Raw genomic sequence first — 21,703 nt, 5'->3', positions numbered from 1 at the left:
CACAAATAGAGAAAACCAATAATCTTGGATCTTCCTCAGATGCCATTGAAGACATTGAAACCCACCTACCAAAGGTGGGTCCATGTAAAGTTAGGTAGCGTGACCTTGGATCAAATCTTGGTGAGCCTTGTGCCACCTTATTTGGTAGTTAGATCAATGTTTCTTTTCCAGTGAAGGACCAAGTTAGCAATGGTGGTCTTGAGTCAATTTTTGTAAATACGCGGTCCAAAGGCAGTAGGGATAAAACCAAGCAGATGAATCCATGGTGTCATGGAGATTCTGCAATCCCAGAGAAATATAAACTCAATAGAAATTCTGAAATGAAGGGAAGGGTTCTTTACCTTTTGATACTGGAGGTGATACTTCCAAGAAAGTTTAAGAAGTGGGTAGTGAAAAGCAACAATTTGACACGAGACGTTTGGTTTGAAAAAAGGTGGAGGTATACATCAAGGAGCATGTAAGAGCTCTATGTAAAAGTGGGGTAGTTACAATAGAGTAGTATTGATGGGATATTGGTAAGACAATTGAGAAGGCTATGAAATATCATCATAACAGCAAAGGTGCAAATTTCCTCATAACGAAGGGAAATAAAGTTAAAAGGCTCTCTAAACTACATTTGCAAGCCTTCAAGCAAAAGGAAAGCAACAAATAGGGGTATGGCTACAGTGGCAATTATAGGGAGGGAATACTGCAGGAGTAGTGGAATCCACACTAAATGGAAGTGAGATTTATGCAAGGGTCACAGTGGGGCAAAGTAATGTGGTAGAGGTTCTAGAGTCTAAGAGGTTAAAATTAAAAAACCTGTTTAGCTTAACAATATTGAAGGAAGATTATGAAAATCAATTGCAAGTTACTCTAGAAGCCAAAATGCATAGGGGAATTGTATGCGGGCAGAAGGCTTCTAGTATCAATACTCAGGTATCGAATGTCAATCAATTGAGATCTACTCTTGCTATGGATTTGATTGTGCTTGGAATAGTTTCCATGCTACAAACTCTTGGTAATCTACTTGCAAAGACAAAAACATATAGAAGAAAACAAAAGCATGGTATCAAAGAGACATCTATTGTTCGTACCACTGAAGAGAATGCATTGTCAAATGGTGATGACAGGGAACGAATTAGGAAGACTCTGATGACATATGATGCTTTGTGGTGCAATTTGATGAATGAAGATGAATTCTGCAAGGAATTAGGTGAAGGAACAATGCGTCTTGACTTAAAGGTAGGGACCATAATGATGGATAAAGGGCAATGGATAAACAGAGGTGGAAGATTTATAGGTTCAATTCCAAGTGTTCATGTGGGTGATCATTTTTATTTTCGAATGGAACTCTATGTAATTGGTTTACATGGCCGGAGTTAGGCTAGTATTAATTTCATTAATGCAAAAAACAATCAATGAAATGAGCCTATGGCAATCAATATCACTTCTTGAGATGGTTATGAAGATGATGATGATGGGGGTGATGTGTTGATTTACACTGGGTAAGGAGGAAATAATTACATAGTGGTTAAGAAGGATAGCTTTGATCAAAAGCTTGAGAGAGGCAATCTTGCATTGGAACAAAGCATGCACTATGGAGTTCAGATTACACTGAGTCGTTGTGTCAAAGTCAACATGAGTCCTTCTGGTAAATTTTATATTTATGTTGGTCTCTAGAAGGTTGAAGATCCATGGTTGGGAAAAGAAAAGTCAAGATATGGTGTGCTCAAGTATAGGTTAGAGAGACTACTGGGCCACCTCGAGCTAGCATCTGATATATTGAAGTCTGCTGACAAATGTAAGCTCAACCCACCTCTCAAGCAAGGTCTCATTAACCTGGATATTTCTTCGAGGAGGGAGAACCTACCTGTCTATCTTGTTAATAATATTGAACAAAGACAGCGATTAAAATAATTTGATGAGAAGATGAGAAGATATACTAGGTGCAAAATAGAGTTCAGCAGGAGAGTATGCTTTTACAAGAAGAAAAGCAATTGCTACGTAATATGAAAGATACATTTGGCCACATTAATGCAATTCAAGAATATAGTAAATTTATGGATCAAGAATTGGATTCCTTGAAAAGGTGGATCCTTCAAGCAGAAGGGAATGTGCAAGCCATTAAGAAAGAATTTGGTACCTTGAACTTTGGTTTAAAACAATCACAAGATCATTGGAATTCTGCAGTAAAATATTGAATTTTAAAGATGTTAACCTCTTAAGGGGGAGCCAATCATGAAATCCATTATCCAATATTTGTAGATGATTGTGTGGGGAACCAATCATCAATTTCACTCAGACCTCATGATATAGTGTTGGCACTGAGTCATATGCATCAAATTCATGACAAACCTCACTTGCCAAAAATGGAAGTAGGCAGCCACGCATTGCTTGAAATTTCTAACTTTTGCCAAGCAGAAAACATGAAAAGACTTTGACGAAATTGCATATAAAGCAGGTAGGTCAAGGGACCAAAATAATGGTTACAATAAGGGACAATGAAGTGATCAAAAAAGAACAAATTCTAAAACATCTGCTTACATATATTCCTTGGGGTGCTATCTGACAAACCGAGACTAGGTATTGTTAATATAACATCTTTTGACACAAATTTCACTGACATTAATGTTGCAAATCTGAAGTGCTTGGCTACAAAAGTCTTAGTGGGGCCACTACCTAAGGATGATCATAATCAACAGATAAGAAACTCATACTCTTCATCTAGCAATAACTATCACTTAGTCCTGAAAGAAGAGAGATGTGAACCCGAGATGATTGATGAAGGATGGAATAGTGTCAGTGACGAAACTATTGGAATAAGAAAAATGGAGGGCAAAAATGCAAGGGTGAAAGCATAACTCACTTCATCAGTGGCACATAGTTGTACTCTTGACCCAAAATTTACCTATGATTTGGTCATTGAACGTAGTGACTATTGTATGAGGCATCTCCAACCAACATTACAGTTAAGGGGTTGCAAGAAATAAATAAGGGTGTTGATATTCTTGCTATGACCATTGTAAAGAAAGGGGTAAGGATTGAAGGGAGTTCTTCATTTTTTAAAATAGGGCACATTGTGCAACACCCAAACGTACAATTGCTAGAGTACAAGCAATTTTGGGAAGAGGGCACTGTAATGTTCCAGATTGATTAATTGCCCAAGGGAAAAGGAAGTAGCATATCCAACCATGTAGGCTATAGTTAATGATAAAGGGGGAATTCATTATCCAATGTTTTGGGGCAGCATTGGGTAAATATGCGGTAGTTGAGGCAAAAAGCCAAAATTGGGGGACTAAACTTGTAACCCCTCTCACTAAAATAAGGAGGGCCTCCATAAGGAATCTATAAATAAGAGAAAAAGAGAATCATTTTTATCATCGTTGATTGGATTGGATATATTTGTTTTGCGCTAAGGCTTTAATGATCCCACCCTAGATGGTCTTTTCTATTTCACCAAAAACTGTTTTGCAATTTGTCCAAGGTAATTTATTTGGCAAGCAAAAGGAGATTTTTTTGTGGTTCAATTGGTAAAAGAAACTTGTTGTGTAAATCCCTCATCCACTAATTTTCCCTGAGACATAACATCAAGCAGCAACACGCATCAAGGATAACAAAGGCTCTCTAGTGTATTGTCTATGGTCAACTTACCTACTTGAAGTTGTCTAGGGAAACAACATATCATTGCACCCCTTCTTGGAGCAGCGATGAACCTTTCTTGAGGCAGCGGACCTGCAAGGAACAAGATTTCCAGTGACAGATCAAAATTGTGGGAGGTCTGGGGAGAAGCTGTGGCCTATTCTCCCAAAGTCTATTGGATAACACATTGGATTGAATGAGCTTGGGAAGCAGGACTCAGTGAACAACAAGATGACTAGCCCAATTAGGGCATCATTAGGTAGCAAGACTCTTTGTAAACCTATATCAACTTTTTAAGTAGATTAAATCATTCTGTAATTTGGTTAAAGTGATTGTGGGATCAATATTGTTGATTAAATATTGATTACTGTTGAAAATACAGAAATGGGCAATTTTACATTCAATAGACAACTACTGTTGGTATAATAGTCCTAGTAACAATTGTAAAATAAGATAGATGTGAACTAATTGATGCGTGGCAAAATCTACTATTGTTTGCATTATTGTGTAATCTATATTATCTCTGCCTAAAGTTGAAGAACACTGTAAAATTACTAGAGTTTACCTTATGAATTCACAACCCTAAGGGTAAAAATTCTTTATGGATATTACAAAGATGGAACCTTTTTCCAAATAAATATCGTCCTACATTCACCCACTTATTTTTTAGCATTCCAAGTGAGTACACAGATGCCTCACCAACACCCAATGGATTCCCCCTGCCCCTTACCCCCCACCGCATTTTTTGAAAGGAGTATAGTAGTAACTACCAGCGAAAATACCAACTGGTAACACCAAGGGACTCAATGGAATTTGATCCCAAGACCTCTAGCAATTGCGTTAACCCTTGGGGCTGAGAAGTTAAGATGGATCTATGCTAGACTAATTTTTTTATTTTTTAAGTATCTTTCATGTCATCCTTTTCTTCAAAGCGAGACTTCAAATTTTTTCCCATTTTATTTATTAGTCATACCAAGGTTACTTGGGAGCAGGAGCGAAAATAAGGAACAAGAGCGGGAGCGAACATATATATATGTCAACAGAAACATGTAGAATGATGAATTAGCTATAAAAAAACATAGATTGAACCATATAACATCAATCATCTAGAAGTTATAATCTTCATCAACCACGTCCACAAATTAGTAACATACAACATATTGAGTATCATGATTCATCGATCTTAAAGTTTCAAGCTTTCAAAATTCAATATATAACATTTATTATCATTAATCACCAGATTTGTACTTGTAAGCTAAGTGTAACCATTACAACAAAGAATATCTAACATGAAATGAAATGAAACATATTTCAACTTTCACAAAGCATCATATTCATAATTCATTACCAATGAGTTATAATTGCCAACTTCAAACTTCAAACTTAAATTGTCATATATTGTTTACAAAAGTATCATCATAAATATGAAAGAGTCCACAATTATAAACACTACTAGAAACTAGAAAAGACAAGTAAATCTACTATCTATTGCTAATACTTGGGCCTCTTGCCGCCATGAGAAATGTCTAATTTTTTAGTTTTGTTAGAAAATCAGGATCTTTGTCATTAATATCACCCTCTAAACATTAACATAAGATTGAACTAACATAGCATGTCAAGTCAAGATTTTGTTTAAGTGATGGGTACATTTTTTGTAGGGTCATGATAGAGGAGTTCAACAATAAATGTCACTAACATCAAGGTACATAGAGGGATTGATGCCCTTGATTAAATGTGATTTCCATACCTTAATACATGACAAAATCCAATGGAAACATTACAATCCTCCCAATCCTGAAATCCTGAAACACTGATAAGTCTGCTAGATTTGAATGAGATCTAAAATTCTACTTTCTCCATATGAAATCCAATGAGGTCGGAATCACTCTCAAACATCCCGAGTCATTTCATGGTAATGTTAAAAATTTAGGTAAAAGGATGAAAATGAAGATCAAGGAGAATCACTTATCAATACTAGGGCCATAGACTTGATCATTAGGTTGCCCCACTCAAAAATTATTTGTTTCTTTGAAAAAAATTTGCATTTGAAATGTTACTGCAAAAAAAAATTGCAAAAAAAAGCACTAGGGAGTGAAAATTTCGCTCCCATGGTCGCTCCCGAAATTCGCTCCCCACGGGAGCGAATTCGGGAGCAGGTTAGAGGGGGAGAACCCCTCCCCCGCAATCCTGAGTCATACACCAACCAGCGAAAAGTTGACATCCCTTCAAACAAAATGTTAATGTCTGCACTATATTCATAATGTTAAAGAACTTGGATTGGACAATGATCATTCATAATAATAAACCATAGATACAGCAAATATAAAAACATAGCTGACAATAGAGAAATTTGTTCCTGGCTTTGTATCATTCTCATCAACTGACTAAGATGGCTCATCCTTGGTAATCAGCATTAGAAAACTTGAAAGTTCATTTCAAGTATCTTTCCAATGGTTGAGTTGTCTCGACTGGCCTATACTTTTGATAACGTTGTGGCTATCCTCTGACAGGGTAAACTGCAAATGTGAGTATATCATAGGGGCAGTGCATATGATAATTAGAAAAAGAGAGAACAAGACAGTTTGGCAGCTATACAATTAACTGAACTTCCATGTAAATTTTATGGGGCAGAACTTTATATCTTTTAATAAATAACTGCAGAAATTGAACGAGTCATCGAGAAATGATGTATAAAAATAAGCTCCATAGAAATGCCATATGGAGAATTGAGATCATTTACCCAAAATAACCATCCTGAATTGATCATAAAGGCAGATCGAGGCCTTTGCCAATCTCAATTCCAACCACTTGTAGAATTCCCTTCCGAATCAACTGGGTAGCAAAAATAACAAATGACAACTTATCAGGTAGCATAGTGTAATATGCAACAGCTAAACTGGCAAACTTTAAAATAAGGAATGCTAAAATAAACTATTCACTTTATAATTTTATATATCAGAAAATAAATGTGCCACAAACACAGAAAATGAAAACCCAAAGACACGTAGGAAGACATACAAAAATATGAGTCATCTTATCAACGAGTTTCGCAAGATACATTTTCTTTTTGCCACTTGAGTATAAATTCTCACTGAGAATACACTAATTCATGATGGCGAGAATACACTAATTCATGATGGCTTTTAGTAGTCAACAGATTTAATATGCAATCTGCGAGAGCAACTCCTAAATTGCCTTGAACGACTGCCATGATGCCTTGGGAAGAAAAAGAGTCTCTCAAGCATCTCGGATATATTTTAACCAAATTCAAGAGAGAGAATTCAGATGATGAGAATTATGCTTTTTGAAAACATGGTATTTAGAAAACAAACCAAACTTATAAGATGATTAGAATCACCCCTTTCCGGTGTGATTTATATTTGTAAACTTAAGGTTTAACCTAAATAAGGTAGTTAACCTCACCCCTAATTAGGGTCATTCCCCAACTCTTCAAAGTCAAAATCCTAGCCAGCTAAAATAAAACATGTGATTATCAGTCACCAATGGCATACAAATAAAGACCAAATCATATGAAGTTTGTTTATCTTTGCAATATATCCAGATTGTCAAAGGATTTGGACACAATGGTCTTATGTAATGTGCATTCAAGTATTAGTGTCAACTCTCCATCATGTTCAGAATGTGGCTTTTGTGTTGCTTGCGCAGTGAGTGTAAAGGGGATTTTATATATATGTCAGGATTCATTCTTGTGTCTTGAAATGCCAGTCTACTTCAGACACTATTCTGATTTGGAGGACATTTGTAGAGACTTTCTAGTAGGTTTATGCCATTTTTAGTTATTTCTATCAGTTTGAAGATATATTGGGACTATGTTTTTTATACTCTGCAGTTTCCAACCATCATAACATTCTTTTTGAAGATATATTATTATATTGTGACTATGTTTTGCATTCCTAGTTTTTGTTTCTATAAAACTAATCAATCTCCTCCAAGTTCTAACGAGTCTCATACCAATTGTTTACCAACCTTTATGTTTAGAGTCATGCCTTAAATAATTGCCAATGATCTTGAATTGTAGTAAGCAATGTTTCAAAACTCGGACTCGGAACCAGCCGTGGGTCAACTCCAACTCGAACTCCGACTCAGTATGAACTCGGACTAGTTGATTCCAATGACTCGGTCTTTGTAAAAGTACATTAAATATTCAAAAATTCATGCAAAAGGATGTCCTCATAGCTAAATGCATCTTGAGAAGCATAAAAGGAGAGACACCATGTCCTAGTAGCAAAACACTTCATACTAAAGGTGTCACATCTTTTGCAGCAACTTTTAAAAGCATGGTACGATGTGTGCCACCTACTTATATGGGATGGAAATGGACAAAAGTAATCAACATTTCAACCTCCAATATGTGTTTTAGTGGGGGCTTCAGCAACACTGTCCTTCCTACCATTATTGAAAGGGGAGCTCAACAATAAAGAAGTGATCCTCTCTATTCAACTTACCAGATCTAAGATCTAGTAGTTGGAAATAATAAGATCAGGTAATAATTGAGTTCAATCTTTCTTGAAAGTTTTAAGAGTTCTATTTTGAACATTCCAAAATGTTTTAGGATCATATTTGTCTTAAGTTGCATTATTTTGTATATTCCAAAGAAAGACCAATTTTTTCCTGGTTTGAAACTTGTCAAAGCTTGTGGTTCCCCACTAAGTTTACAATGCTTTTACACAATTTAGATGCACGAGTTAAGGCCAAAGGTTCATCTCTTAGCCTCGGGAGTGGATTTCTACAGTGGGAGCTTCCTGTCAAAATGAAGTTGCATTGTCTTCTTGTCAAAGCTAGAAATCACTTCCACTGTGGTGAAATGAAACATTATAAACATGTTTTTCAGGAGTTCTCAAGGACAAAAGCAACCTAGGACTAATATATAGCCAGATCCCAATCATTTTTCCCACCACTTTCCCTAGGGCACTCCTAGATGATCATTTTGGAACCATTTGGTACCTCCAATTTAGCAATTGTTAAGGTTGGTAGTATTGACTCAACAGAAAACTAGTGAGAGTATCATGGAAAATAATATAATCCCCTTCTATGATGTATTATGTGTGTTTATCTGATTGCCTACTAAAACTGTAGGCAGCCAGACATAGATAGGAACAATGACATATACAAACCCATAAGGATATACTTAAGTTGAATGGTGTCATTGCCATAGTCAAAGATTGAGTAAGAGCTTCCATGGCCTCCATCTTAGAAGAATAGCAAACGAGGTGGACTACTCATGTTCAATAAAGGGGTCAAATGGTTAAGGGTTTTAACACATTGGATGAACCCTCGTTCATTTGATCTCACATGTACCAAGTCTAAGTCTCTTTAAGTCATTTGAATGGGCCTAACAACTTTCTTTGACATGATCTCCTTGACTCCCTCCATCACTCCCCATAAATATTGTGGTGAAGCAGCTCCCTAGAAAACCTCCCCCATTGGATATTGCCACCAAGCCTCGGTCTCATATGCCATTTCTCTTTATGGCATTCTAGAACAACCAATTATCTAGGTCTCCTCCCACCGCCCCTCCTATCTACGATTGTTTCCAGGGGCATTTGAAAAGTTGTTTGAGAGCTATGTCATAACAAAGCAACAAATCGTGAAGGACTTCAAGTTGAGTTTCTCATGCATGATATGGATTCACTTGCCACTCCCATTGCAGATTTGTTTGAAGAGATTGTTTGCTCAATATTTCCCCCCGTTTGGTAACAACACATCATCCATCCTATTCATAAGTTGAAGGATATCTCAAAACCCAACAACTACAAGACTACAATGATTGGGCGTACATTTACCCAACTTTATGCCTTGGTATTAGACATGATGTTGTATAAGAACTTTGAAGTGTGGCATGTTAGATTTCTTGAAACTAAGAAATCTAATCTGTGAAGTTTATCAAGTAAAGAGTAGAAAATTGAACTCAAACTTTAACCCACAAATATACTGAGTTTACTAACTATCATGTAGCGGAAATAAGGAACAAATGAAGACAAACACACCAAAAAACCATACACAACAAATTTACCCAAGAAACCCCAACTGGGGAAAACCTGCAATCTTGGTGTTTTTATTATTCTGCTTAGCAAATCTTTAGAAAAATGACTACAAATGTGAGGGAAAACTTCCCTTTATCGAGCTAATCCTCTACACTAATGATCATCGCACTTCTCACCAACTCAACCTCTCTTCTACACACTGTACAGACTTATGCGACCTATATGACCCCTTCTGCACACTGAATTCGACCCTTGGAAGAAGCATACGATGGATGGAAGTGATTTGAGGTTGAATCAGTCTCTCTTTCTCCCTCTATCTCACTGATCTAAAGCACTAGACGCTAAACATAACTCTCTTCTCCTTTGTTGAGCAGAACACCAAGCTCTCTAGTGCATAATGATCAAGTCTACGCCATTTCTCCCTCTTCAAAGTCGACCTAGGCCCACCACTGCCATGAAGGGCTGACATTAAATCTCCTTGGATGGTTGAGATCGGTCTAATTCTTGACTGTAGGAAAATTTAAATTTTCCTAAGTCAAGGAATAATAAAAAAAGTGAAAAAGTGGGCCCCTCTACCAAATTTAGTGCACTTGCTAAATTTGGATGAACCCTTCCTCCTCTAACTCCATTTAACACTCCTTAGACAGGAAGGTGTTTGAACTACACCCAGTTTGTCCCTGAAATAGACAAAACACCCTCTAAGCAAAGCTTTGGTCAATATGTATGTTTTTTGCTTTATTGTAGGAATGTACTCAAGTATGGTTTTGCCCCCCTGAACGAAGTATTTGATATGGTGATACCTGATCTCGATGTGCTTTGAGCGATCGTGGAACACTAGATCGTTAGAGAGCTTAATGCAGCTCTGATAGTCACATTGTATGACGTAGGCTCCAACCTCTCACTGAAAATCCCAACATGTAGCTTCCTCAACCAAATAGCCACACAAGCTGCCAGGCTGGCAGACATGTATTTAGCCTCGACTAAGCGTAGTGCCAAAAATCTCTGCTTCCTGTTGAAATAGGAAATAACTACCGACCCAACACTAAAGGTGCAACCTAAAGTACTCTTCCTGTCTGTGGAACCCCCCGCCCAATTTGCATCTATGAAGCCTTCCAGCTTCACTCCATAAACCTGTCTGTACAACAACCCATAATCCATTGTGCCTCTGAGGTACCTGAGAATATGTTTAGCAGCAACCCAATGTACTCTAGTAGGTTCAACCATGAACTGACTCAATTGGTTCACTACATAGCAAATGTTTGGTCCTGTGTTCACAAGATACATCAACAACCCAATCAGTTGTTTGTAGATTGTGGCATCAACTCGCTTTGCTTTGCTAACATCTACCTTCCTCTAGTTTGTCACCAAAGGCATGGCCATAGGCCTGCAATTCTGTATGCGGAACCTCTTGAGAATCTATAGAGCGTACTTGCCTTGTCTCAAGAAAATTTGTCCATCTCCCTACCAAACCTCCAACCCAAGGAAATAATGCATAAGCCCCTAATCCTTCATGTCAAACTCTGTTGCAAGATCCTTCTTGCTGTCACTGATGAGCTTCTCATCCCCTGTTAGTATGAGATTGTCTACGTACAACACAAGAATGAGAGGCTACCCCCCAACCGTGATGTAGTAAAGGTTAGGGTCAATATCACTCTTGGTGAAGCCTAGTCCTCGAAGATAGTTGTCAATGCGAAAGTACCATCATCCATGCTCGCGGGGCCTACTTGAACCCATATAAAGCTCTCTTGAGCCTATACATATGCGTCTCCCTACTATGTGCCTCAAACGCCTCTGGAAGCTCTATGTCAATTTCTTCCTTAACCACATCGTTGAGGAAGGCAATCTTCACATCGATTTAGTGGATCTTCCACCTCATCTACACTACAAGTGCTATAATGGTCCTAATGGACAAATAGCGAGCTACGGGTGTAAAAGTCTCGTGGTAGTTAATGCCCTCCACTTGAGAGTACCCTTTGACTACAAATCTAGCCTTGTACTTCTCCACACGCCTGTCAACTCTGTGCTTAATCTTGTAAACCCACCTAAATCTAATCACAAATTTTTCCTTCAGCCTTGGCACAATCTCCTAGACATCAATCTACATGATGGAAGAGTACTCCACCATAGCATCACACCAAACCTGTTGAAAGGTTGCCTCCTTGTAGCTAGAAGACTATGTGTCTAAAACCTCTGCCATTAATGCCATATAACCTATGTATCTCTGTGGTTGTTTGCTCTACCTGAATGTAAAGTTGGGTGCCCCAACCCTGTCCTAAGCCTCCCGAATCAACTAATCAACCCACCTTGGCTTTCTTTTTCCTGTGCTAGGTGTCATTGCTGGAGTTCTAAGTAGGCCTTGCTCACTCTTCTCTCTCATCCTGCTCCTGCGTAGCCTCCTCATCTAACTGTTGTATGGTTTGCCCAGCGACTGGCTATGACGTGACCTGAGGGGTTGGTTGAGCATCTTGCTTAGGAGCCTGCAGCTCCTCCACCTGTGTTGTAGCCTGCTCACGTTCTAAGGACATCCTAAGAGCCCTTTCCTCCTCAAACTTGACATCATGCTTGATAATTGTCTTCCTCAGTGCTAGTACATACACCTTGTATGCCTTGGATGTCTCAATGTAGCGCATGAAAATGCCTTTTTCTGTTGTAGGCTCCAACTTCCAACTCTCTAAAGGCACGTGGCAGTAAACCAAACTGCCGAAAATCTGAAATTAAGAAACGTCTAACTTCTTGCCGACAAATGGCTCCTTTGGTGTAACCCGTCCAAGCTCCTTATGTGGACTCTTGTTCTGCAAAAAGGCTATAGTGTTGCATGCCTATGCCCAAAGAAATAATGGTAGTCCCTGGTCATGCAACATGACCTTGGTCACTCCAACGATACTTTGGTTCTTACGCTCTGCCATCCCATTCTGCTGAGGGTTATAGGGTGTAGTGAGCTCCCTCCTGATGCCTGCCTTGGCACACAAATCCTTGAATGCATTGGAGATGTACTCTCCACCATGATTTGATCTTAGCGCTTTGACCTTCTTTCTTGTCTGGTTCTCCACCAATGCTTTGAACTCCAAAAACTTCGAGAACACCTCATCTTTCTTCTTTATGAAGAAGCTCCACCTCTTCCTCGAATGGTGATCAATGAAGGTGACATAGTATCCCATGAGGGATGGAGAAGAGAATTAAAAACAAACGTCAGAATGGACCAAGTCCAAGATGCCCTTGGTTCAATTGTCACCATTGGGAAATGACATCTTGGCATACCTGCCAAGTGTGCAGTCCTTGCACATGTCATGTTGGTTTTTGTTGCATTGTGGTAAAATTGTGGCTATCTCCTTGAGGATTTTCAACGCTCCATGGTGTAAATGGTCCATATGCCCATGCCATAACTCCCCAAGGTCTCAGCCATGCTCACGACCCTCTTTGTTAATCAAGGCCGCGACTATCTCAAAATGTAGCCTGTAGAGGTTCTTCACTATCACTCCAATCTGCTTCATGGCTCTGGAATTTAAGGGTTTGAGGAAAGCCTTTCCTCTATTGAAGATAACCTCATAACCCTTGTCCTCTAGGGCTGACATTGAAAGAAGGTTCTTCTGAAGACTTGGAACATAGAGGACATCCTTGAGATGAAGAGGGTTACTAGATTCCCTCTAAAATATGACAATACCCACGCCCTTGGTCAAGTATGTGCCATCATGTCCTAGCTCAATGTGAAACCGCATGTCCTTCTCCATCAACTAGCTGAAATATTCCTTGTTCACAATCATATGGTTGGATGCTCCACTACCAATGTACCATATGCTGCTAGCTACCGAGCTTTCCATGCAGGCTATGAGTGAGAACTCCTCAAACTTGGAACTAAACTCGTCTACATTGTTGAAGTTTCCACTTGGTCCTTCTTGGACCCTTTGTTCCTCTAAAGACACTTAGTGACATGTTGCCCAAATTGATGGCACTAGAAGCATTTTATCTTGCTAAGATCCTTCTTTTCTTTCTTGCCTTTCGAGTTGTATTCAGCCCCTCCTATGCTCTTCTTGCCTTTGGCCTTGCCCCCTTTGTCAACTAGGGCAAAGTTCTCCTCGTCCTCATGCTTAACATGAGCTCCAAATCTAGCCTGCCTTTGAATCTCCCCCTAAAAATAGTCACCCCACTACCGCTCCCAGCCTGGATGCTTTTCTATGCCACTCATTGCTTCCTGGAAGTTATCCCATGATTTGTGAAGCCCTAATAGTGAAAAACTCACCATGTCTGCTTCAGGTATTGTCTCCCCCACACCAACCAACTCATCCTTCACCTAGGTGAACCTGGTGAGATAAGAGATTATGGGCTCAAACTTGCCCATCCGGATATTTCTGAGTTTGTCCTTGAGCACGAGTTTTCTAGCCTCACTTGAGCCTTGGTATAGGTTCAAAATGGTTGTCCACATTTCTTTGGTTGTCTTCTTGCTGGAAAGAGATGTGGTACAATGTGGTCTTTGAATCCCTCAAGAATGATCCTTCTCACTCTAACATCATTCTTGTTATGTTGAGCCAACTATTGGGGGTCAATTGGTGTGGTTGGTGGGTTCTCCACAAACTCCTTCACACCCTGCTCCGCTAGCACCATAGTAATCCTCTCCTTCCATGAGCATAAATTTGTTGCTCCTTCCAAACTATGCTCTGGTATCAAACCCTGGAAAGACATTCTGTCAGTCGAACTCTTCAGAAACACTGGCACATTGGTTTGACTAGTAAAAGTTGCACTCTATGGATCAAAACCCTAAGTTGCACTACTAGCAACCCTAGCGCAACTCTTCAGTTGTATTAAGCCTTCCTTCTGCACCTTAAACTTGTTCCTAAGGTCGAAACATGGGTGTTGGTCTTCACTCAAAAACATTGCTCTTATACCACGTTAGATTTCTTAAAACTCAACAATCTAATCTATGAATTTTACTAAGTAAAAAGCAGAAAACTGTACTCAAACTTTAAACCACAAATATATTGAGTTTACTAACTATCATGCAATGGAAATAAGGAACAAATGAAGACAAACACACCAGAAAACCATACACAACAAATTAACCCAGGAAAACCCAACTAGGGAAAACCTGCAATCTTGGTGTTTTTATTATTCTACTCAGCAAATCTTCAGAAAAAGGATTACAAATGTGAGGGAAAACTTCCCTTTACCTAGCTAACCCTCTCCACTAATGATATGTGCACTTCGCACCAACTCAGCCTCTCTTCTGCGCCCTGTACGACCCCCCCTTCTACGCACTAAATTTGGCCCCTAGAAGAAGTCTACGCTGGCTGGAAACGATCTGAGGTTGAATCAACCTCTTTTTCTCCCTCTATCTCATTGATTTGAAGCCCTAGACACTGAACATAACTCTCTTCTCCTTTGCTGAGTAGCAAACCAAGCTCTCAAGTGCATAATGACTAAGTATGCACCTTTTTTCCCTCTTAGAAGTTGACCTGGGCCCACCACTCCCACAAAGGGTTGAGATTAAATTTCTTTGGACGGTTGAGATCGTGCTAATTCTTGACTATAGGAAAATTTAAATTTTCATAAGTCGAGGAATAATAGAAAAAGTGAAATCTAGGCCTTGGCCCCACTTGTGGGTCCCCTACCAAATTTAGTGCACCTGCTAAATCTAGCTGAACCCTTCCTCCTCTAGCTCCATTTAACATGGCGATCATAGAGCTAGGGAAAGGGGGTTTCAAGAGAGAATTCCAGACTATTGATCATGTTACCCCTCATAATGCATTTGCATTTTGAAGAATTATTTCTTGTAGTACAAACCTGAGGATGAATGATTGGATATCCTATTCTGCTGGGTGGATTCATCAATACAAAACCCTTCTCTTCATGGCTAGTCTGGAATATTTCTAGTCTCTTTTACTTGGTTGTTTCAACACTTTTACAATAGATCTGATATGAAGGTTTGAACTATTGAGAAGTCACCTATAGAAGGTATGGGAAGCTTTGTGTATGGAAATGGTAGAAATAAGGATACCTTCAACTATCTACAGGCAAATTCATATCATATTACCAAGAGGATGATGCCCTTCAAATATATTAGGAAGATTTGTCCTTGGTTGAAGTTTTTAGCCTTTTAATCTAAGAAACCGAATTCGCTCCCCTGGCCCCACGTGTCCTGAATCAGATGAATTAGACACGATTCGGTGGGACACGTGTCCTCCAGATCGTGTTCCGATTCCAGGACATGTGTCACGAATTTTTGCCCTCTGCGCGGCTATAAAAGTGCGATTTTTCCATTCTAACTTCACCAAAATCATTCTCTATCACTGTGGGTTTGTTGTAGGTGTGTGAGAGCTGAGAGCAAAGGGTGTGGGAGAATTTTGGAGGTGATTCAAGCAACAAATAAGTGCATTTTCTCTCTATTTTTTTTGCTTTTTTATTACAGCAGTTTGCATGTGCATTTGTTTTACATATTTGTGCATTTTTTCTTTATTTTTTTTATAGCATTCATGGCTCAATCAAGGGCAGCAAGGAAGGGGCAAAGGAAGGGGAAGAATGTCCCCATTGGAGATGCCCCTCCTCTTCTAATTTCATTAGGGTCTACAAGTGTTCCCTCTATTGCAAATGGGGTTGCAACAACAACTTCAAATGTTAAGGGAAGACAACAGCCTCAAGATAACAAATATCCCTTGTGGAAATATGTCACAAGAGAGCAAGGGCTAGGCAATAAGATGAAGGGAGGAGGCAATGTTGCTTGGAAATGAAACTATTGCAAAAATCATTTCACGAGCACATATTTCCGTGTGAAAGCTCATTTGTTGGCTTTACCAAGTTGTGGAATTGCAACATGTACACAGGTGTCTTTAACTAAGAGAAAGGAAATGGAAAAAGAGGCCAATGTTGGTATGGCAAAGGTGGCTGCAACATCTAAAAAAAACAAAAATGAAGACCCCCTTCCATTTTTGAGGAAAAGCAACAACAAATTTCCATTTGAGCATTCTGGTGGGGGGCAAGCAGCAAAAAGAAAGGCAATGGCACTTGGTCCAATGGACAAGATTTTTCAGAAAGAGAAACGAGAAGAGCTTGATCTCACCATTGCATTTTTTTCTATCAAAACTTCATATCCTTTAATGTTGCACGCTCACCATTATTTATTGAGACGTGTCGAGATCTAACTCAAGGGGCTCCATTAGGGTATGTGCCTCCTGGGTTAGAGAAGATTAGAACCATATTGTTGACAAAGGAAAAGAAAGAGGTGGACAAAATGTTTGAGCCTATTAAATTAGCATGGCCAACATCTAGGGTTAGCATTGTTTTTTATGGATGGACAGACCCAACACGACACCCACTCATCAACTTCATGGTGTCTTCTTGAATGGTCCAGTTTTCTTGAAATCAATGGATGCACTTGGAAAATACAAGGATGCACAATATATGGGTGAGTTGTTTATTAAAGTTATTGAAGATGTAGGTGTTGATTCTTGTGTGCAAATCATTATAGATAATGCACATGTTTGCAAGGCTGTTGGCATGATTGTGGAAGCTAAATATCCACAAGTATTTTGGACACCTTGCATTGTCCATTCTTTGAATTTAGCACTTATATCTATTGCTTCTCATGTGCTTTGGATTGGAAGCATTATTGAGGATGCACGACATATCCGCAACTTTGTACAAAATCATACAAATGCCCTCACTATCTACAAGGAGTACACCAATCTATCATTGTTGAAGATTGTAGATACACGATTTTCCTCTTCATTCATCATGTTGAAGAGATTGAGGGAGGTGAAGACCGCTCTTGGGGCAGTGGTTATTTCAGAGTTTTGGTATTTTTGGAAAACGACAGATCAAGTAACCTCAAAAAAAGTGAAGGACACAGTATTAGATGATGCTTGGTGGGAGAGGATAGATCTACTTATTCAGATCATGGACCTTGTCATTTCTTTGCTTCGATTTGTAGATACAGACCAACCCATCCTAGGAGAGGTTTATGAGGGATGGGATTCCATGATTGAGTTTGTGAGGAGCATTATTTTACAGAGTGAGTGCCCCGAGTATGAGACATCATCAAAGGCCTTCTTCACCACCATATAAGATATTCTTGTTAGCAGACGGGACAATAATTGCACACCTTTACATTGTTTGACTCACTCATTGAACCCAAAATACTACAACCATGAGTGGCTGAATGGTGGACCTTCCCACAGATTCCCTCCTCACATGGATGGGAAAATTTCACAGGGGAGGAACGTTGCAATGAGGCGGATTTTTCAGGATAGAGCATCCCTTGATGAGGTGGAGGATGCTTTTGCAGAGTTTTCCACTGGCACTAGTCAATTTGCAGGATATGATGTGATTAGAGACAAGGGAGCTAAGAAGCCCTATTCTTGGTGGGCAACTCATGGGGCAACAAGGCCTTCTCTACAACAGTTGGCCATGAGGCTCCTTTCTCAGGTGACTTCACCCTCTTGTTGCGAGAGGAATTAGAGCACATATGGGAATTTGTATAGTGTCAAGAAAAGCATGCTTGAGCAGTCCAGGGCAGAGACAATGGTGTATGTGCACACCAACCTTTGTCTTATTTATAGGCAGAGGGATGAGTGGTTGAAGGGAAAGACAAAGACATGGGATGTCTTTCCTGATGATATGGATTTGGACAACAGTGTTGAGTTGGCATTGGCCAACATGGATCTTAATGAGCCAGTGTTAGAAGTTGTCACTTTTGATGATGGTGATACTGTAGAGGGTCATCCTCCACACCAACAGATGCAGAGATGACATAGGATACAAAGGAGGAGGATGCATCAAAGGAGAGCAATGGTGACAATGATGATGAGTACAGTGATGTTGATTTTGATTATGAGGATTGATGACTCATGAGCTACCTACTGCCTTCAAGCTTCTAGTTGTTTTGTATTTGCTATTTCTATTTTCCATTGGCACTGCTACTACCTATGTAACATTGTACACATTTTGATTTTGATGACTTAATGAGAAAACTACAGTATCTTGTCTTTCTGCTATTGGATCATTGATGAATATGTATTATGATTTATTATTTGTCGCAATTGTATTTGTATACATAATGTTACTTTGTAAAACTTACATCTAGATGAAGATCTATGTTTGAATCAATGAATTTGTATCATGAATGAATAAGAAATATCTAATTTTTAATAATATATAACGTGTCCTATTCCGGGGTGTCAATGTGTCCGTGTTTGACACTCAAATCCCCGAGTCCTTCGTGTCTCGTGTCCCCGTGTCAAGTGACTTAGCCGTTAATCTGTTGTAGGAGGGATGTCATTACAAATTTACAAGCATAATAGAGAAAGGATGGTTATAAGCATGCAGACTGCCTTTAATTCATATCTAGGTCCAGCTAATAAAGACAGTGGCTTCCTATTTCAACAGGCATACTCATCCTTAGAAGAGCAGCTTGATAGCTGCACATTATTATTGGTAATGTTGTGTTTGATAATTGCAAAGGATTCAGTGGCAAGACCCCACTCCACAGAATCAACCAATATAATATATTGATATCCACTTAAGATTGCATAAGCAGCGAATGATAGCTACAGCCATCTCCCAAACAGATAAGCTTTTGATCTGAATGTCTCCAAGCCAAGACAAGTGGTTGATATAACTACTGCTTTAGAGGTGCTGTTTTTGCACATAGATAGAGGTATTGGATTAGAGATTGATGCTTTTCATGGAGCTGGAAGTAGTGCACCATATGGGATCCACACATTAGTAAAGAAGCCGCAGACTACTTTACAAGAATACAAGAACCATCATGGACTAGGTTGAGAGGCTTTTCATTTGCTATTTTCTGGTAACAACAGTCAGCCATATGAAAGCAGCTTGAAAATTGAATTCTAATCTGATTGTAGAAGGCATAGTCGATTGAAGGACACAGTACTAGCCAATTTTCAGACTTGCTTAAGGGGAGTATGGCAGCGGATCTGAGCACCTATACTTCAGCATATTCTCTGATTTTTAACCCGTGACTTAGATGGGTAAATTAAGCAGTCCCTGTGGCTACTGTTGTAATTCAAAATGCCAAGAATTCTGACCTGTTTCTTTGGCCAGTATACCACTGTTTATATTCAAAAGGTGCAGCTCATTTCCAGCAGTGAAGATATTATTCTATTTCCAGTTCTCAAACTCAAATAGAGAGGCTGCAATTATAACAGTAGTGGCAGATTGGGTTCTCTCCACAAATGGCAAGGTTATAGGGACATTATGATTTATCAAGTTTCATCTTCAGATCCGTACGCTAGGCTCTGCATACTTGCCAACTTTCAAGTTTGATTTCCCCTCGATGCCCATGCATCACTACAACTACACATAAAGGTCCATGGGTTGAATCTCTACTAATGACATGGGCACCTTGCCGAATATCTTAGTAGGGTATTTGTGTTTTGGTCAAAGACTCATATCCACAAGTAGTTGGTTGCAAGCTCAATCCCCCTGTCGTGTCCATGCATCACTACAAGCACAACTTCACATACAACACCATAGGTTGACTTTCTCCAACATCACATACAACACCATGGGTTAGACTTAGGCTAGACTTTCTACCAATGACGTGGATACCTTGCGCAACAACCAATATTGCATTTTAGTTTAAGATGCATATCCACAAGTAGGTGGTTTCGACTTCAATCCCCCTGTGGTAGCGATGCAAAGTTTAAACTCCACATAAAACTCCATAAGATAAATTTCTACCAATGAAAGGTTACCTTGCCAAACACCCTCGTTTGGCATTCTGGTTAAGTACCCATTTGGTTTGGCTTCGCATTGTGGTTAAGTACCCATATGGTTTGGCATTCTGGTTAACAGGTAGTTGGTTTCAAATTGTACCACCCGTGACGCACATGCATTTCTCCAACTCAAAGGTACAAAAGTATAGCTGCATGGGTTTAATTTCTACCAATGACATGGGTACTTCGCAAAACACCCTGGTCTGGCACAGGTAGATGGTTTGTGGAGATTTTCAGTGCCAATGCATCACTAAACTTCATATACAGCTCCACGAATTAAATTTCCACCCATGATGTGGGTACCTTGACAGGCACCAAACAACCCATATCCGCAACCCATATCCACAGGTAGTTGGTTTTCATAAGAATCTTCATTTCACCTGGTTATGATTATCCCTAAAATGTATCAAATTTAATCAGAAGAACAAACTACAGGTATTGGAGAAAAATGCGAGCTTACCAATTCCACAATGAATGTACCAATAAGACCCATCATACATGCTCGAGAATTCCATATTTCGGCAGTCCGTGTAAAGCCCCAAAACGGGGATGGAAGCTTGGGTTCTTCTCTAGGAGCCTCCACCTGCATTAAACTTGATAATTTCAGTGACACAAAATGGAATCACAGAAATCAATTTTACAGTAGAAGTTCCCAGTTTTTACTTACTCCCGTTGGGAGTTTTGCTGCACGAACTGCAAGGGAGGGCCGAGTTGCAATCCTGTCAAGGCGGACCTCATTTCCCTTCCATATCCTGCAGACTCGGAATTCAGAAGACTCTGTAGCATTAATTCATTAATGTGGAAAATTATGACGAGAATGGGAACATTGAGTGCACCTGCACAGTGGAGAACCAAGAAATGTAGACGAACGAAGAGCTGGCAAAGACCCTGAGGTAACCAACGCCATGGCCATCGCAGCTACGCTCCCTTTTGCTCCGACTCCTGCTTGCGGTGCTGTCAACTGTTAGGGGTATTTCCTCTCCTCTCTTATACTTTCTCTCCTCACTTGTACTTTATCCTACTTATCCAATCCAGGGTGTTGTTGCTTGCATGGCCACGTCACGGATATAGGCGATATTGATATAATTTCGGCCGAAACGTTTTTTATTTTTTTATACTTCGGTCTGATTTTGCTGTTGTTGTTCTTTATAGGGGGAGGGACGCCATTACCTGTGCGCCCTCCCCTCCACCTCACCTAAACCCATGTGGACATCGCCATTGCATGTACGACACCTGCCCGACGTGGACTGCCACGTGTTGTGGTGGGTGTCAAAGCTTGAAAACTGGTTTTTCCACTCGACACCCGGTTGTTTTCGCCTGTTCGCTGCGATGTGTGCTCTGCTCCTTGTTTTT

At 39.6% G+C, this 21,703-nt stretch overlaps 2 protein-coding genes across 3 annotated transcripts; one reads left to right on the top strand and one right to left on the bottom strand.

The window, feature by feature from the left end:
- The first annotated feature begins 867 nt into the window (after positions 1 to 867).
- LOC149149553 (histone-lysine N-methyltransferase family member SUVH9-like) lies at positions 868 to 1,365 on the top strand. Its single transcript, XM_089442511.1, has one exon. It carries the CDS (start codon positions 868 to 870, stop codon positions 1,363 to 1,365), a length of 498 nt encoding a protein of 165 aa, XP_089298637.1.
- A 4,480-nt stretch (positions 1,366 to 5,845) lies between these two features.
- OHP (one helix protein) lies at positions 5,846 to 21,353 on the bottom strand. 2 transcript variants are annotated; one of them, XM_089439729.1, is made up of 5 exons: positions 21,187 to 21,353; positions 21,018 to 21,102; positions 20,811 to 20,933; positions 6,362 to 6,453; positions 5,846 to 6,137 (listed from the first exon to the last, which is right to left on the bottom strand). In XM_089439729.1, the coding sequence occupies exons 1-4, from the start codon at positions 21,261 to 21,263 to the stop codon at positions 6,385 to 6,387; spliced, it is 354 nt and encodes a 117-aa protein (XP_089295855.1). In that variant the 5' UTR covers positions 21,264 to 21,353; the 3' UTR covers positions 5,846 to 6,137; positions 6,362 to 6,384. The 2 variants fall into 2 exon arrangements, with proteins under 2 accessions (XP_089295855.1, XP_089295854.1); XM_089439728.1 differs by having other exon boundaries at positions 5,846 to 6,124.
- Positions 21,354 to 21,703: the final 350 nt, after the last annotated feature.

The sequence above is a fragment of the Pinus tabuliformis genome, chromosome 9, assembly GCF_031772625.1.
Source record: "Pinus tabuliformis cultivar Carrire ecotype Pingquan chromosome 9, CPIR1, whole genome shotgun sequence".
NCBI classification, from domain to species: domain Eukaryota; kingdom Viridiplantae; phylum Streptophyta; class Pinopsida; order Pinales; family Pinaceae; genus Pinus; species Pinus tabuliformis.
This window is presented reverse-complemented; position numbering and strand designations above follow the sequence as displayed.